The 17,750-nt window shown below is 47.6% G+C and overlaps 1 protein-coding gene across 3 annotated transcripts in view; it reads right to left on the reverse strand.

The window, feature by feature from the left end:
* MYO5B (myosin VB) overlaps positions 1-17,750 on the reverse strand; it is a 535,083-nt gene that overhangs the window by 205,707 nt on the left and 311,626 nt on the right. For all 3 annotated transcript variants that reach the window (XR_007519178.1, XM_049900180.1, XM_049900178.1), the window contains exons 19-22: positions 17,480-17,691; positions 15,147-15,303; positions 13,386-13,625; positions 6,811-7,044 (exon numbers count right to left, since the gene is read on the reverse strand). Coding sequence is in view for 2 of the 3 variants with exons in the window: in XM_049900180.1 (XP_049756137.1) it covers positions 6,811-7,044; positions 13,386-13,625; positions 15,147-15,303; positions 17,480-17,691 (843 nt within the window). In the remaining variant the exon portion in view is untranslated. The remainder of the gene's footprint in view (positions 1-6,810; positions 7,045-13,385; positions 13,626-15,146; positions 15,304-17,479; positions 17,692-17,750) is intronic.

Consider the following 17,750-nt stretch of genomic DNA (forward strand, 5'->3'; position numbering starts at 1 on the left):
GAAAGGCTTCTTTTGTGGAGTCTGAATTTCACCTGCATCTGTTTCAATGTTCTTCTTGTTTAAGAAAACCAAATCAGCCAAAGCTTCTTGCATTTCGAGTAGAAAATTGTATACGGAAAGAAGAATCCCATTAGAACAAGACAGAGTAGCTCACCATCACTGTTGATGGTCTTCCAATACCCATAAAAGCTTCCTGGAAAGTCTACACCCAGCTCACATGCCTTGTTCAGGGACTCGTGAAGATAACAGGCTTTCACGTCCTTGGATTTGGTTGCCTGGCTTGGTAAATCTTCAGCTCTCGAATCTGAGTCTTAAGAAAGCCAGAAGCTCACATTGAACAAATTAGCTTTGGTCTTCTTCCTACTTGTCCTCCCCAGTCTTACTAGACCAGCACAGTCCAAATCCTGGGAAAGGGAAGGAAACTTGCCATTGATAACCAATTCTCCAATCTAGTGTTTAGCTTTTGAGAACATCCCCAAAGGAAACATAAGCTGAATATTACTGAAAAGAAAATGGCGGAAAAGAAAAAAGTCAGTGTCTAAGAGGACATGGAGAAATAGAACCCTCAGACACTACTAGAGGGAATATGAAATGGTGCAGCCACTTTGGAAAATCAGTCTGGCAGTTCCTCAAATGTTAAACATTGTCACTATATGACCCAGAAATTCTACTCCTAGGTATATACCCAAGAAATACAAAAACTTGTGTACACACAAAAACTTATACACAGATGTCCATAGCAGCATGATTAATAATAGCCAAAAAGTAGAAACAACCCAAAAGTCCATAAACTAATAAATAAAATGTGGTAAGTCCATACAGTATTATTCAGCAATAGAAAGAAACGAAGTACTGATCCTGCCTACAACAATGGATGAATCTTAAAAACATCCTAAACGAAAGAAGCCAGTCACAAAAGGACACATATTCTATGTTTCCATTTCTATGAAATGTCCAGAATAGGCAACCTATAGAGACAGAAAGCAGATTAGTTCATAGTTGCCAGAGCTGGGGACATGGAGTTGGGGAGAAATGAGGAATGACTGCTAATGATTTTAGGATTTCTTTTTGGAACGATGAAAGTATTTTAACATTAATAATTGATGGTTGCCTAACTTTGTGAATACACTAAAAACCACCGAATTGTGCACTTTAGCTGGGTGAGCTGTATGGCATAGAAATTCTATACAATAAAGCTGTTAACAAAATCATTCCACAAAAAACCAACTGACTGGGCACAGCACGCTGTACTAGCTGTGGCAAAAGGAAAAAAGACGAGTAAGATGGGCTCTTAGTTTTTGGTCCACGTGACCAGCTTCTCCACAAAAAACTGGTAAGACTGTGCTGATACAGTGAACGACCTCACATTCTTTGGTTCAAGTCATCAGATTCTGGCCATGTTTGGTATATTTTATGACCTACTTGGGGGAGAATGCTTCTCTACAGATATAGAAAGAGTACAATAACAACATATATAATAACTAGCCCAGTAGCAGAGACCAGATGGTGGGATTGCTACCTAGGAGACCACTACAGGAATAGAGGAGAGATGATCGTACAGGTCAGTTAGGGCCCACCTGTACTCCCGTCACAGAGCCCACCTCAATAACTACTGGTCAGATCTGAAATCTCTATTTCTATGAATGCAGCCTAAAATCATGTAACTTCACTACAACCACCTGTGATCTAAAATCTGAGCTACAGCTATAGTTTGTGACAGTCACGGTTAACAGTGTATGCCACCAAATGCTTCTGCTGTTTTTGAGCCTCATTTCTTCCCGCCATCTCCTCCTAGGCTTTGATTCATGAATACAAACCTCCAATGAGCTCAGCTTCGTTGTTCTAAGCCATACATCAAAGCGGCATTAGGGAAGCATATGTTTTTCTTCCTTGCCTGAACAATTTTGGAGATTGGCCCATGTTCCTGTTGTTTAGGAAACAGCAGGAAGGGACTGGTCCCCTACTCAGCTCCGCAGCCCAGGAGGTTAGAGAACACTTTCCAAATCTCACCTCCCCAAGTACTGGTCACCCCCAGCCCTCCCAGCCAGGTAGCACATGGAGAGTTTGTTGGCCGACACGACAGATAACAAACTTCTGCAGGCAAATGGCCTCTCTTTTTTTGTCAGGGATGCAGAAACAATGAGAGAGGCTTTGGCAACACAAGACCAGGTAGGTATGGTGCGTTCCTCTGAGCATGATAAATAACACCTTTGCTAGGTTTCAGGACTCATTAAACAGCATTTAGTGGCTCCTTTTTTCCCTTGTCTTTTAACTCTCGCAGGCAATATGACTTGGAGTACAGTATTTCTTAATTTCTCCAAAGCTGTTCGGAATAGCTCATCAAAGCCAACACTGGGAACAAGTCCTGTAACTATCAGGCTAATATAGTCCATGCTAAGTTAAACGAAAGAACTAGCCTTTACTAGCTTATCTTTGGGACACCAATGTTTAATTATGGGTTTTTTGTGTTGTTTTGTCTTGATTTATTTTTTCAAGCTGGATATCTGTACACTTCTCTGTAAAAAGAGCCAACTGCAAGGTTTCTAGTAGAAACCCATGGTACAAACTGATTGGACAATGCCTATCTGGCAAGGCTTATCCGCCCTCGGTTCCAGGTAAATAAGCATGAATATGCTACAGAAAGGAGCCCTGGTGGCATGGTTGTTAAGGGCTCAACTGCTAACCAAAAGGTTGGCAGTTCGAATCCACCAGCCACTCCTTAAAAGCCCTATGGGGCAGTTCTACTCTGTCCTATAGGGTCTCTATGAGTTGGAATTGACCCGATGGCAATGTGCTTGAGGTTTTTTTTTTTTTTAATGCTATAGAAATGGGAAGTTATTTAGTGAATGGGCTTAAGTGAAGAAGAGAGAGAAGAAGAAAAAAGAATAGACCAAGTGCATAGACGACTGTGCGGGAACAAAATTTGAACTGACTTGGGAGACGCAGCTATGTAAGGTGCCTACAAGCTAGGGAAATGAAACCAGAGGCAGGAGGTGCTCTAATTGCTGTAGGGGAAGGAGATGTCTATGCCATCATTCAAGAGCATCATTTCCGTAATTCACAGAACAGCCTGGAGGAGAGGCACTGAAGATTCCAGACTCCTGGCCCAGCACCCTGGGTATTATTATTATTATTTATTCAGCATTGACCATGTCAAGGTATGGTGCTAGGAACTAGGAGGCATTTAAGTTAGGGTTCATGACCTCAAGGAAGTCACAGTCTAATTGAGGAATAAGCTAACATTTCTTGAGCTCTCCCTGTGTCTCAGGCACTGTTATAAATTTACTTAACACCTTTGAAGTAGGTACTGTCATTATTTGCTTTTCAGGAAACTAAGGCACAGAAAAGTTAGGAAATTTGTCAAAGGTCACACAGGAAGGGGGCACAGCTGAGATTTCCCCTCAGTTGTTTGGGCCCATGCTTTTGGGCCCATGCTTTTAACCACTTCACCATCCTATCTCCTGACAGTTCCGAAGACAGACGTGTGGAGAATGGTTATGTCAATAGCCTAGAAGAGGCCTCGAGTGACTGGTTCTGACAGCAAGAGCTACAGGAAGGAGTTCAGAGCAAAAGGGAAGTGGCACGTACTACAGGGACCAAGGAGGATGGGATGGAGTAGGAGGGATCTGAGCTGAGCCTAGGGAGGAGGAGGAGAACTGAGGATGCTGAGGAAGACGGGAGGAAAAACGCCAGGATGAAGATGCCGGAAAGAAAACTGCATAAACAGGAGACCATCAGGAAAAGAATCTCTCTGGAGTCGAGGGTTTGTATTGAGAATGAGCACCAAATAAAGGCAGGAGCAGCACTATCTTAGGAAGATTAACTTGGCAAGAGCTAGTGAGACGGACCAAAGAGAGAAGAGATTGGTGTCAGCAAAGCTCTAATCCTTTCCCTTGGAAAAAGTCACCCGTGTTCCTGGGCCCACCAGGTAACAAGAAACAGCTCTCCCTTTTTGTCCACTCAGCAAAGGAACACAGCCCCTCTGTTCTGGGCAGAGAATTATATCCCATTCCTGCCTTTTGGTGCTGTGCTCCCACCATTTAATAGAAATTTACAATAATAACCCTTTGCAGGGACAATAGCTCTAATTCTGCAAAATCTTATGAAGTGTTACTTGCCCGTTCTCTGGGTGTAGATTTTTTCAAGTAAGCAGGTTTTTTTTCAAACTAGGAAGTGAGATGTTAAAGCAAAAGTCTAAAATCAACACCTTTTGAAAATACTAAGGCAACTTTGAAATGGTGACTAAAATTTAAATCCCTGAAATGGTAAGATGTGCTTTAATTTATCTTCCAGCCCTATGTTCACAGAACCTAAAGTGCCTAAGACAGAAAAGTTCATCTCTCTGGAGGTTTCAAAGGCTAATGTTGTCCTCAAGGTCAGGAGGCCCTTCCTGAGCTGACCCCAGTGCCTCTCCAACCTCATCTTCCCACCGTTCTCCTTGCTCATGCTGCTTCAGGCCACTGTCCTCCTTGCTGTTCCTCACACCTGCCCAGCCTACTCCCACCTCAGGGCCTGTGCACCTGCTGCTGCATTTGTTGCTTGTTTCCTAGAAATCCTCATGGCTCAGGCCTCACCTCCCTTAGGTGTCTTCTCCGGAACCCCTTCACTGGCTGTCATAGATGAAACCACACTCCCCCCACCACAGGCTCTTCTCTATGCCCTTTACTCTGTTTTCTTTATAGCCCGTGATATTTAACTTGCATTTGATTCCTGTCTGTACCTTCTTCTCCAGCCCCAAACTTAAACTCCATAAGAATAAGAAGGGCTTTTTTTTTTTTTTAAGTTTACTTTTGCCCCAGCATATAGAACAATGCTTAGCACATAATCAACACTCAATAAACATCTGCTGAATGAATGCAGGAGCATGAACTTCTATGACTTCTGCAGTGAGACAATGTCCCTCCATAGAGATGGGTTGGGGTCTCCTTTCCAGTAGCAACCAGCCTTCTTATGAGCCATGAATTCTGCAGCCCCTGAGGGCACAACTCCAAGTCTTAGCTGGCAAAAAGAAGCTCTGCTCTGCACCATTCAAAACATTCAGTTGTGGAAGTCCTCTCTCAAGTCAGATGTCTCTACCCATTTTTGGAGAGTCCCAAATCCAAAACCTTTATACCGGAAATACCCACAGTAAAAACTAGTGGCTGGGGATTCCATTACTGAAGACATAATGCAACATGTAACTCTAACTCCCACTAATCTGAGTGCTCAGGGTCTGGGGACCTGCCATCCATCCCTCACAAGTGCAGTGGCCCACGCTCAGAGCCAGGAACCTGGCTGTGGCTGCTCTCCCTCACCCACCCATAAGCCTGTGTGCCAAGCCAAGCCCCTCTCTGGCCCTATCAAGCAACCTTCAGAGCAGATTCTAGATAATGAGCTATTGCCTCTGTGCTAAGGGCAGCCCTGGGAGCCACCTCTCTTCATAAGGGACACAAAACTGCGCAGCCATACAAAACTGTGGCTGAACAAAGCAGCTTTAAAATGGGAAAACAAAAACAAAACACACATGCACACACACACAAGATCCCCTAGACTAAAAGGGAAGAAGGCTAAGGGCCTAGGCGTGGACTGTACTGGGGAGAGGCTAGAACGATGGAGACCTGTAGGAGAAAAGCAGATGTGGAGATAACTTCCTGCCCCCACAGGCCAAGGCAGTGCGGCCTCGGCCTGCCAATTAATATCATCAGGGGTGGGGAGCCCAAAGTTTTCAGGAATGCCAACCCAAAATAACACTTGCTTTGTTGAAATAACAAATCCGTTAATTAAACATCTACCAGCAGTCAGCTCCCACACGGGGCTTCCTTGTCTCATCAGTCTTGCTTAATGCAGAGCAGACCCCTGGACAAGCCTAGGCAGGAACCCACTGTCTGATTACTCTGCATTTACTAAGATTGGAAACAGTGTCTTTGATAAATATGAAACCCTGACTAGGCATGTGAGACAACCCCTGCCCCCACCTCACCCCCCGCAACCAGAATAAAGTTTTGAAAACCCTAGAGGAGGAGGAATTTTTGCTTCCATTTTTTCTCTCTTCCTGGAAAGAGGTGGACATTTCACTTGGGCTGCAAGGTGAAATGTGTCCTCTATGCCAGTTTCTTGAGTGCTCCTAACTAGGGCTTGCAAGTTGAAATGAATCTTCCATGCCAGTTTCTTCAAGAATATCACTAACTTGGAATTTGCTTAGGTTTAGCATCACGGAAGGTACTTTTTTGCTCTGCCTTTGCCCCTATTGTTACCCTTCTTCCAGTGTCCTTGAATTTTTTTTTTATCGCCAGTTCCAAACTCTCATTCTATTTAAGAGGTAGGACAACACTCCTAGGAAAGAGTGACAATTTTTTAGGGAGAGGGAAAGAGAGTCTATTTACTCTGCCAAGAGAGGTTCACCTTTCCAAAGTGCCCCTTAGGGGGTACTGAAACTACTAGGGTGGAATCTATACTTTCCTTCTAACCAGTGGAGAAGAGGGCTATCTAGTCAGTGAGTTTATGAGAAAGACCTGGACATTTCAGACAATTCTGCCTATTCTTGGGGTTTAGCCTGCTCCAGGGGAGATCCAGGCTGTCAGCTTTACTGGGGCAGGACCCAGTGGGAAGACCTGTAGTTTCCAAACTGGCCTGGGAATGGGTAGATAGGTTTAATTTGGGGGTGACTTGCTAACAAGCCCATTGTTAAACAGAGGGCTGGCCCAATCTGTGAGCACAAGCTCCAGGAACATCCATGGCGATTTTACAGCTTGAAGGAGAAACCACCTCAGAGAGGTGCTCTGTGTTTGCCAGCCCCCCGCCAAGCCCCCACGCCCCTGGCCTCCAGCATACCTTTCTCAGCTCATCTTTCTCCCTGGTGTGAGTGTCTTCCAGGACTTTGCGCTCTGAGTAGGCCTTCTGCAGCTCTGTCCGCAGGCTCTCCACCTCCTCCTGCAGCCTCGGGCTGGTGTCCACACCCTGGCTCTGCTGGTACTGCGCCAGCTCCTTCTTCAGCTTCTCCACCTCCATGGTGTGCGTGGAGGTGACCACGGACAACTGTTCTGACAGTGTCTTGAACTCTTTGTTCTGTGGAGCGGGAAGAAAGAGGCAGAGAGTAGGGGTAATTAGGCCAGGAAAAAGCATGAAGGCAATCAAAAAAGGAACTTCCCAGGTGGAATTAAATCTCACAACCATCACATGCTTGAGTGCTCTTCTGGCATCTCCCTAACAAAATTCTATTGTGGACCTAGGAGGAATAGAGGAAAACAAAGGGCAACAACACTGAAGCCACTAGAACAGTCCAGGGAGTGCTTCTGAGCCCTTGCACAGCTAGAGTTGGCTGACAGCAGTTGGCTTCCTATGTTGGGTTGGACAGATTTTACACCCAGTTTTTAAGTTGGGGAAACAACATAGCCAACTTGCAGGATCGGCAGCCCTTGCTTTTTAGGTTTCCCTGCTCTTTTGCACTGAGCCCTCCCGGCCCTTGGACTCGCTGGCACAAAGAGCTGCAACCTAATAGCGGGCTCCAAGACAAAGGGCCCCTTCAGCATCCCCTCTTCCAAGGAGGCCCTCCACGGGGCCCTGGGATCACTCTCAACATCTGTCAGCAATGGCTCACCCCGTGAGATGTGGACTCCGGAACTGATGCCCTGCAAAAGCCACCATGCCATGCCCCTGCAGACTGGCTACCTGACCACATACCCACTCAGCCAAGACCCAGGTGGGAAGCAGACCCCCACGTGCCTAGCACAGTGCCAGGTGCAGAGGGGTACTGGGAAGTGGACTGCAAAGTAAGAGTCACATGCATGGGGCACTAAGAACCTAGTGCCAGTGCCAAGGGGTAAACTGTCAATTAGGGGCAGACATTGGTGTCACAGGAGACAGTAGCAGCTAAAGTGGTCAGGGGGTCGGGGGGAGTGGAGAGGAAGAAGTAGGATTCCCCAAAGAATCAAGCAAGCAACAAATAGTCATTGGTTATTCTTCATTGTTATTCCCTGCAGGCGCTCCAAGTAGAACAGAGTTATTGGCTAAAATACCAATAAGCTGGGGCATTAAGAATCAATTCATATGAGAAATGGAAGTTTATGGAAAGCAGGGAGAAGCAGCAAAAGGAAAGCTGTTGGAACCAGTGTAATGGCATGTACATCATGGGCCTCAAGCTGTGACCCATGTGCCAGTGTGCAAACAGTACATTTCTGAGCTGACACAGAGACAAAGGTCCCTCCCCTCTGTGGGAATCTTCCAGTAACAATCTGATATACTCTATGTGAGGTCTGCCAGCCTTGCTCTAAGTCACCACAAACAAGAAATCCAACAAAATAGCATTTTTTAAAAAAGCTCAATACCTGTGGGTCTGCCCACTCTGATATGAGTCTCCCCTGGAGGCAGAAGGGTCTGTGCACGGGGCAGGGCGGCTTCAAGGAGGGAATGTACACTGGACTAGCCACTCTCAGACTAGACCTCAGCTCTGGCTAGAAGTGAGGCATGGCCTGGGTCAGATCACCAGGAGAGTGGTGAGGAAGAGGGGACTGAGGGGGTCTCTAGGTAAGCTGGTGGGGGGGATGGGGAAGAGGTACAAAATGGGGGGGGACATATCCTGCTACCCTGAAGGATTCCCAAGAAGAACTATGTTCTGCTGACAAGCAGATGATGACATCCTGCTAAGGACAAAGAAGATACCTCAGACCCAGATGCAAAGTATAATTCATCCAGGGGGCCCAGATGGGGCTTGGTGAAATTGGGGGTTAGGAGTGGTTGGAGTTGGGTTAGGTCCCAGCTCTGTCCTTGATCAGCTGTGTATGTCTGGCCACATCACTCAAGCTCTCTGTTTCCTCTAGTAACTCCTACCGCATAGGGTGGTTATCAAGACTCAGGGAGATACAGTGCTTAGCTGGGTGCCTGGCACACAGTAAAACAAAAACCAAACCCACTGCTGTTGAGTCGATTCCAACTCATAGTGACCTTATAGGACAGCGTAGAGCTACCCCATACAGTTTCCAAGAAGTGCCTGGTGGATTTTTTGGTTAGCAGCCATAGCTCTTAATCACTATGCCACCACGGTTTCCAGCATACAGTAAGTGCCCAATAAACAGTAGCTGTCTTGTCATTCAGAGTCCTTTAAGGAATTCCTTGGAAAGATGCTCTCTTTGCTAGCTGCCTGGGGTGCAGGTGGAAGATTTTCAGCAGCTGAACACAGGCAGCTCCTTAAGTAATCACTGGGAACTCACCGCAGCAGAACACTGTGTGTTCTGATTGTGCTTCCAGGATATCAGAAAGGAAGACACCTCCCCACCCCCTACAAAGGGCCCAGCAGTTTCCTGCCTACATCCTCATGCCTGCAGGTGTCCACAGCTGTGCACCCAAGTCTGGTTCAGGGGGGTGGCACAGGGCACTCACTTCCCACAGACCCCCAGAATCCCTGCCTGCACTGCCAGGCTGAGCTCCCCAGAGCTGTCTCTCTCAGTGTCACCTGAGACCTGGCCAGCCTTGTCCTGTACTTGCGAGGGCCTTCTTCTGACACCACGCGCTAGTCCACCCTGGGCAGAGGGCTGGGACTTTCTAGACAGGTTCCTTCTCTCCTTGGGCACCTCAAACATCCGAGAGGATGCTCACTGTGCTCCAGGCTCAGCCTACCGCTGAAGGGCACAGATCTGTCCTTGATGGCAACAAAGACTCTGTCTGGGGAGATAACTTCAGACTCTGCGATTTGTTACTTTCAAAAGCTCATTTTTGTCTCAAAGGTTTGGTTAGGGAAGATCGTTTTTATGGTTGAAATGTCATCTCTGCCTGAGGGACAAGGGATCCTTCTGCTCCTCCAATCAGTGATTCCAGGGCCTCCGCTGGTCTCTACTGGACCTTTGTGCGAAGCAGAAAGAGGCAACCCCTCGGAGGGGGACAAAGCTGCCCCTCTGGATAGACATAGCCCCAGGGTCCACAGCTTGCAGCAGACAGCGCCCCTTCTCAGGCTCACGGTCAGGGAAGTGGACTGCATTTCAGCCCCATTTGTCCCTGCACCCAGGTACACTTGTGCAGGGTACGATCTGCAGAGTTGAGCCTAGAGGCCCCGAGTGGTCTCCAATCTACGAGCTACACATGCTGGGAGCAAGGGGTGGGAGCAAGCAGGTCATGTATGTATATAGTGAACACAAAACACATCCCACGTACACCACCACCACTTACCAGGTGCTTACTACGAGCCAGGCATACTACATGCTTCCCATATAGTAATTTATTTGTTGTTGTTGTGAGCTGTCAGGTCAATTCCAACTCATAGCAACCCCATGTAGAACCATCTCACAGGATTTTCTAGTTTTTTAACTTTTATGGGAGCAGATTGCCCCTGTGGAGCTGCTGGGTAAGTTTGAACCACCAACCTTCTGGTTAGCAGCTCAGAGCTTAACTTTTGTGCCACCTGGGCTCCTTATTAAGTCATTTACCCCTCACAAAATTCTTATGTGGTAAGGGTGATGAATATCCTCGTTTCTCAGATGAGGAAACTGAGGCACAGGAAGGTCCTCAGGCTATGACTCAAAACATATTACTTTTCAGATGTGTGTGAATGCTCTTGTGAATCATTAACTATTAACTAATTTAGCAAATTTCCTGAGTGCCTTCCTAAGCATACTGAATCAAGTTGATTTAAAAGGTTACCGACTCCATAGATTTGTGTTATGTTTTATAAAGTAAGACATATTCAAGTGTAACCGTATACATACACATATAGGTCTAAGGAATTTGGCCCTCACTATAAAAAGCTGTAGGCTCCACTAGCCTAGTTACTCTACATGTCCTGCTGGAATAAAGCCTGGCTGGCAAACAGTTGAGCCACGGGCTACATCATTTTGGTCCCCTGCAAGAATTATTTTAACTGAATAAACGTCACACCAGAGGCCTACACCAGGTACACCGTCAGAAATGGTCCCAGGAAACTGTCACTGTATTTACTGCTGAAAGATGCTGTGGAGGGTGTGGCTCACTGCATCACAGATTATGAAACCAAAAACTAAACCAGTTCATTGCCATCAAGTCTGACGCATAGCAATCCTATAGGACCAGAGTAAAGCTGTCCCATAGGGTTTCTAAGAAGCAGTTGGTGGATCTGAACTGCTGACTTTTTGGTTAGCAGCCAAACTCTTAACCACTGCAACTGTGCCACCAGGGCTCATACAGATTATGAAAACCACAGGAAAAAGTGTCAGCACCAGGGACAGCTCCAAATCTCTGTAACCAGTTGTTTCTCTCAAAAGAGGGGGGTGGGGGGAACCCAAACCCATTGCCTAAAAAAGTACAGTAGATTTCAACTTTTGGTGACTGATCCTGTTTCTTTCTTTCTGTTGTTTGCTTGAGAACTCAGCACCAAATTGGTGTCTCGTCTCTCTATCAGGGTGTGCATTAGATGTGAATATTGGGTACCAAGCTTACCTTCGTTTTATTTTTCAGCTTCCTCCTTCCCTGAGCTTTGGGCAATGGGAATGCTTTTTTAAAAAGCTCTCCAAGATGATTCTACAGTGCAGCCTGGAACCACTACTCGGGTTAGCATCAGTGAAACTTTGAACTAGAGAGATTTTAGGCCAACCCCCTTTGAAGAACTCAAGATCCAATTAGAAATAAGGCCACATTTTCACCTGAGAGTGCTCACTGTGGGTAAACTTAAGGCAGAACCCAGCCCTCTGTCCAGCTGGGACTCAGTCCACTCCCAAGCTACCCTGACAAGCTCTGTACGAGGCTTTTACCCATGGTGTCCCTGGCATTCATGGGTTCCCTCCTCCTGGCTAAAGAGCCTTCTAAGCAGGGGAGCAGCTGCCTGAGTTCTTGCCATGCGCCACAGAGAGAAGTGACACCCATGCACTTCCAAATGGCTGGCCCCATCTGCTAGAGACGTCAACAACCATCTCTGAAGAGCCAGGAATGCAGTTTACATTGACGCCACCCCTCATGACAGAATGCCAAGCATCTTCTTTGACACTAGGTCACACACTCCACTGTAAAATCCAGCCAGTCCCAAGGACAATGCTGTCACCTATATAAGCAGGAATCCAAAACAAGACTAAGAATGTCTCCTGGACTGAGGAATTCTCCTCACATGTCCCAAGAGTCTCCCAATGGGCAGGGATCTTACAGTTTGGTAGGATGTGGCAGCATATTTGAAGAGCAGAGACTCTGGAAACAAACCAGACTGCCAGGTTTTGATCCCAGCTGTGCCACTAGCTATGTTACTTAACCTCTTTGTGCCTCAGATTCCTAATCTTCAAAATGGGAATAATATTAATGTTTATCTTATAGAGTTGTGGAGGATTAAATGAATGGAAGGCACTCAGAAGTACAAGTGGCACACAGTCAGGCAACATGGGGAGGGGTATGAGAAAGCAAGATCCAGTCCACCCCGACTACTTCTGATCACCCTCGGGACACAGGGCAGCCTGCCCAGGGTAGGTCACACCTGCCAGCACTCACAGATGTTTGCCAAGCAGGAAGTTTAAGGCAAAAAGCTTTTTTTAAAAATAGACCTTTTAAATCTGTTTCTCTTTGATGTTCAAGCACGTGGCTTGTAAAATACCAGATTTATTTTTAACCTCTCAAGTCAGCTTTGAAAACCAGCAATGTCAATGCAGGGCCTGTGGCTGGAAGCACAAGGCTGAGGTGGCCAGTCCTGCACACAGGGCACCTGATGGCGCAGCAGAGCCAAGGCCACTCTTCTCTCTGACTGCACTTTGCTTGGAAGGTTAATGGATAAAACTTGACTATGCAAGTGCCTCTTCTGGCTAGCCAACTACAGTCACAATATCACCACTACCAACTTGGTCCACTTTGTGCTTGCAGTTTTCAACCGGCCACAGACCAGAATTCTTCCTTTCCACTCTTCTGTCCTTCTAAGCAGGAGTCCGTGGGTGGCACAAAAGGTTAAGCACCTGGCTACTAACTAGAAGTTTGGCCAGAGGTCCTTGGAAGACAGGCCTGGCGATTTACTTCCAAAAGGTCACAACCATTGAAAACCCTATATGCAGTTCTACTCTGAAATGCATAGGGTCGCCATGAGTCAGGATTGACTCGGCAGCAACTGGTTAGGCTTTTTTTTGGCGGCAGGGTCCTCCTGAACTGGACATGCTTTCCTCCCTGACCAATGGCAAACCAACCTGGGCAGAGAATCTACCCTTCTCGAGATCCTTAGTCACACCTGAAAGTCCCTTCAGCCACGTAAGGTAACATATTCACTGTTCCAAGCACTGAGACATGGACATCTTGAGAGGCCTTATTCTGCCCATCACCATCATTAACGCTTTTGCCGGGTGGGCAATACCTAAGGACATACGTGCTCCCTTGGGTCTGTCTCTGGCACATGAAGTTCTCTGAGGAAGCTCTCTCACACACACCCCTGGCGCCCCACCCCACCTACCCCCAAAACCTGGGTGGGCATTCCTGACACTGACCTGGTCGTCTATCTTCCGCTGCAGCTGGACCACCTTGTTCTCCATGCCCACATTGAGGCGCTTCAGGTGCTCTGCTGAGCGGGCCTCGATCTTGAGGGCCTTCAGCTCCTGCTTGGCCTTGAGCCTCCGGAAGGCACACTGGATGACAATGGCCGCGTCCCGTAGCCGTTGGAAGTGCCTGCGTGCCATCCAGCCCCGCACATGCTTCTGGATGATGGTGGCCTTGTGCTCCTTGAGGACCTGGCAGGGACAAGCACACACACTCTGTGGGATTGCACTGCAGGATGGGGAGCAAGGGAAGCTTATGTAACTGCCTGGATTACGAGAGCCAAGGTCCACCTAGGTTTCAGGAGATGCAGGGAGAATATGCCTCCCTGAGATTTAAAGCTTTGGTGGCTGTTGACCAAGTTTTAGCTAGGATCTGCTGCCTGTGTAGCCACAGGGAATCAGCTGTCATCAAAATCAGTGTCATTTTTTGTTTGTTTTATTGGTTAAGTGTTCAACTGATGAGGATCCTGTCCTATTGACGGTGAGCTGGAGAGATAAAGTGAGATCCTCAAGTAAGAATCCACCACAAGTTAATAGAAGGGCCAACACTTGGATTGTAATTCACTGTTCTTTTCCTACCAAGTAGCGTCCAACTAAAAAACCGCTCAAGAATGTTCTCACCTGAACACCCTAAAAAATAAACAAAAAACAAACCCAGCCCATTGTCATTGCGTCGATTCCGATCCATAATGACCCTATAGTTCTACTCTGTCCCAAGTAGAACTGCCCCATAGGATTTCCAAGGAGTAGGTGGTGGATTTGAAGTGCCTACCTTTTGGTTAGCAGCCGAACTCTTAACCACTGTGCCACCAGGGATCCGCAAAATAAATGTTTGTGGAATCAATCAATAAACATACCTGCTGTGAGATTAACACGTTTTACCTCACAGCAGTGAAAAGCAGAGCTGGGGTTCAGGCCTTGTGCTTGCTCTCTGCATGTGCTGCACCATGCTGGTTGCCCTCCAAATGTCACCTGTCTCTCCAATGGTGACATCACACAGATGTCACCAATCTCTCAAGAATAATCACAGATTCTCCCACTGGCCTGGGTTTTCCCATATAATTGTGTTATGGTGTGTTCCACTCTGAAGCCAGATCTCATTTTTTGGTTACCAATTTAGTGCTTTACTTTCATTATCTAGAAAATAACGTATTTTCTTGTCATAGAAGAGACAGATGTTCATTTTAGGAAAAAATGAAAATATTCTAGACATTCCCTTCCAATCTACTTTCCATCTTGGCACTGAGCTTCAGCTGTATCGGTGTGACTTTGTGGAATGGACATGTCCTGACTCAGGACTCCCCAGCCAAGTATTTTGGCTTCACTGAAACGATGAGCCGAGAATGTCCTGGCAGTGGGGAGGCCAGGGGCCCTCTCCTGACTTCACCTTGCTGGGCTTCAGGCTCCTAATCCACCGACAGAAGGGCCTAGAGTACGTGGTATCTAACATCACCTCCAGCTCTCAAGTCTAGATGAGCCGAAGATGGGTCACCAGGCTCTGCTGACCATCAACCCTCAGACAGGTGACTCAGCGGCCAAATACATACCATTCCTACCTCGTGGGACTTTGACGAGGACATGGTGAGAACAGAGACGTGAAAATACTTAGAAAAAGTTAGTAGTGCCCCATGCACACTTGTGCTGGTGACAATTTACTTGCTGAGTTCTGAAGTTGCAGCCCGCAAGGCCCTTGGTTGGCTGCTGACGACTCACCTGGTGGTAGATTCTCCGCACGAACATGCCCCGAGTAAAGGCTTGGATGACCACGGCAGCCCTGTGGACTCTCTGGTAGGCCAGGCGGGCCCTGCGCATCCGGTACTGCTTCTGGAACACCACGGCCGCCCTAGTCTGCCGCAGATGCTCGGCCAGCCTGTGGAGTGGGAATAGGCGGTGTCTCAGCACGGCCTTGCTGACCTCAGGGCCTCTGGGCCATTCACAAATGCAAACCCCCCCCTCCATGGCTCTACCAGGACACCCCCAGCCCAAGCCAACTCTTATCGCCTTACTGATTCTAGCAATGCCCAGGCACTTGAAGTGCAGGCTCCAAACAGCTCTCTCCAAGTTGTCCAAGGTCTTTGCACAGGCTTAAAACCCATTCTAAGTATGACCCTGATCCTTGCTGACCACTCCCACCTGTGTGCCCCTGACAGTGACCTGGGCAGTTTTCAATGATATCACCATTAGCACTACACACCACGTGTTTACATTTCTGTCTGTCCCTGTGACCCTCACTGGGCTTGGGGATATCAGGGGCTGTGCCTCAATCATCTGATACAGGGCCTAGCGTGGTAGATGCTGAGTAACTATTTGCTGAATGAATAGAATCTTCTTAGGCCTCCGCCGATCCCTCCCTGTTTTCTCATTTCTCCGCCCTTTCTGCCTGGGATACACTGAACGTGGACATCTACCTTCCCGTCTCATTTCTGCATTCCCCACTCTTGCCCTACACCCAAATAAGACAGAAAGTCAGTCTGACACCTTCTACCCTTCTTAAGGGCCTTACCGCGTACCAGGCTCGTCTGAAGGGTGCAAGTTAGAAGCTCGCTGCCATCAAGTTGACTCCAACTCATAGCGACCCCATGTGTGTCAGAGTGGAACTGTGTTCCATACAGTTTTCAATGGTTGACTTTTCTCACATGGATTACCAGGCCTTTCTTCTGAGGCACCTTTGGGTGGACCTGAACTTCCAACCTTTCCGTGAGCAGTGCATTAACTGTCTGTATCACCCAGGAACTTCAAAAGCTAGAAGGAATCCTAGGAATCCTTGAGTGCAACCTCCGAGAAGGAGGTGGCCCGCTTGGCCCCTGCCCCACACCGCTTGCTGAAGCGACTCTGCTTCTCTAGCTCTTGTAAGTACTTTCTCCCTATATGGGTTCTGCATATGCACTAGAATATAAACTCCCTGCAAGGAGAACGCAGGCCGACTCTGCTTTACAGCCTTGCCCGTATGGAGCCTAAGACAGTGGCCTGTGTACAGGGACACCTGATGATGTGACTAGTTGGCACAGAATGTCAGCAATTGCTTAGTGTCGAGATTACCGACAGTCTTCTCATTCCTGTAACTTTTGCTCTGGAGTTAGTCTCCCAACAGTCTGAAGGTAATTAATGACATTCAACATCTCTGGTTATGCTTGGATAAATAGCACTCGAGGGTGAACAGGACCAGTCTTCTACTTTCATGATACAAAGGATGCCTGCTCTGAGCGTGTACCTCAGGGGCACTCCTGTTTTTCTAGATTCAAGCAGAGATGACTCAGCAACCAGCCACCTGTGAAACTTTAGTTGCCAAATGTAACATTTCATGGCAATTACTATCACTTCTCCAAGGAATCTCCTATTTGGAGAGCCCCCTGATCTTGAACCAGGGGCTTGGTCCCAAATCTGCTGACTTGTATAAAGGCCGGGAGATGGGGTCTTCTCATAGACCATGTCCTCTTTCCCCAGCTCAGTGGAGACGCTCAGGCTGCTTCAGCATCTCATCTACCCAATGATGGTATCAGTTAGGAATGGAGAGCTAAAAACAGCATCTTCTGCATGGCGTTGCATGGGAGCCTGGCTGGCATGCTTGCCCTGCCCAGGGGTAGCTGCTTGTGTTTAGACACGTTACTCTCTTTGGACTGTCTTGGCTCAACAGCTCATGAAGGGATCTCCTAGAACTTTTCCAGCCCTAATTCCCCAAATCTCAAGGGATTATGAAACTGAAACTGGTGGTATAAATAACGAGGCTCAGCATAGGTTAACTGGGACAGAAAGGCTGAACTTGCACCTTTTTCTAAAAGATTTTTTTACTTTGGGGGTTTAGGCACAGGAAGAATGGTTGGACTGTTGCAAAACCATTCCATTCTAGATCTGTGCTGGTGGAATGGGGGGACCAGGAGACCTGAGAACCGACCTGATCCCTGAGGGTGAGAGGGAGAAAGCTGGGATGCAGACAGGGCCTTACAAGAGCCGCTCTCATTACCGATGATGAGAGAGACCAACCAGCCCTTCCCTGCCCCATCTTCTACAGCTCCAGATTGCATCAACCGGGGGCTGGCTTGGCTCACCTGCGGGCCAGGTATCCTCGGCAGTACCTCTGTAGAGTCAGGGTAGCCCTCTTCAGCCTGCGGTATTTCACCTTCTGCAGCCATCCCCGAACAGTCTTCTGGATCATGATGGTGGCTGCCCGGAACTTGTCAGCCCGCAGCTTCTCCAGGTATGCCACCTGGCCTGCCCGGAAGAAGATCTTGGTGCGGCCAAACTGGAACTTGTCAGGATCCTTTACAAGACAAGGAGGGGAGCTGGTTCATTATCAGTGGAGCAGTGAGGTAACATTTA

Source organism: Elephas maximus, chromosome 11 (assembly GCF_024166365.1).
Source record: "Elephas maximus indicus isolate mEleMax1 chromosome 11, mEleMax1 primary haplotype, whole genome shotgun sequence".
Lineage (NCBI taxonomy): Eukaryota > Metazoa > Chordata > Mammalia > Proboscidea > Elephantidae > Elephas > Elephas maximus.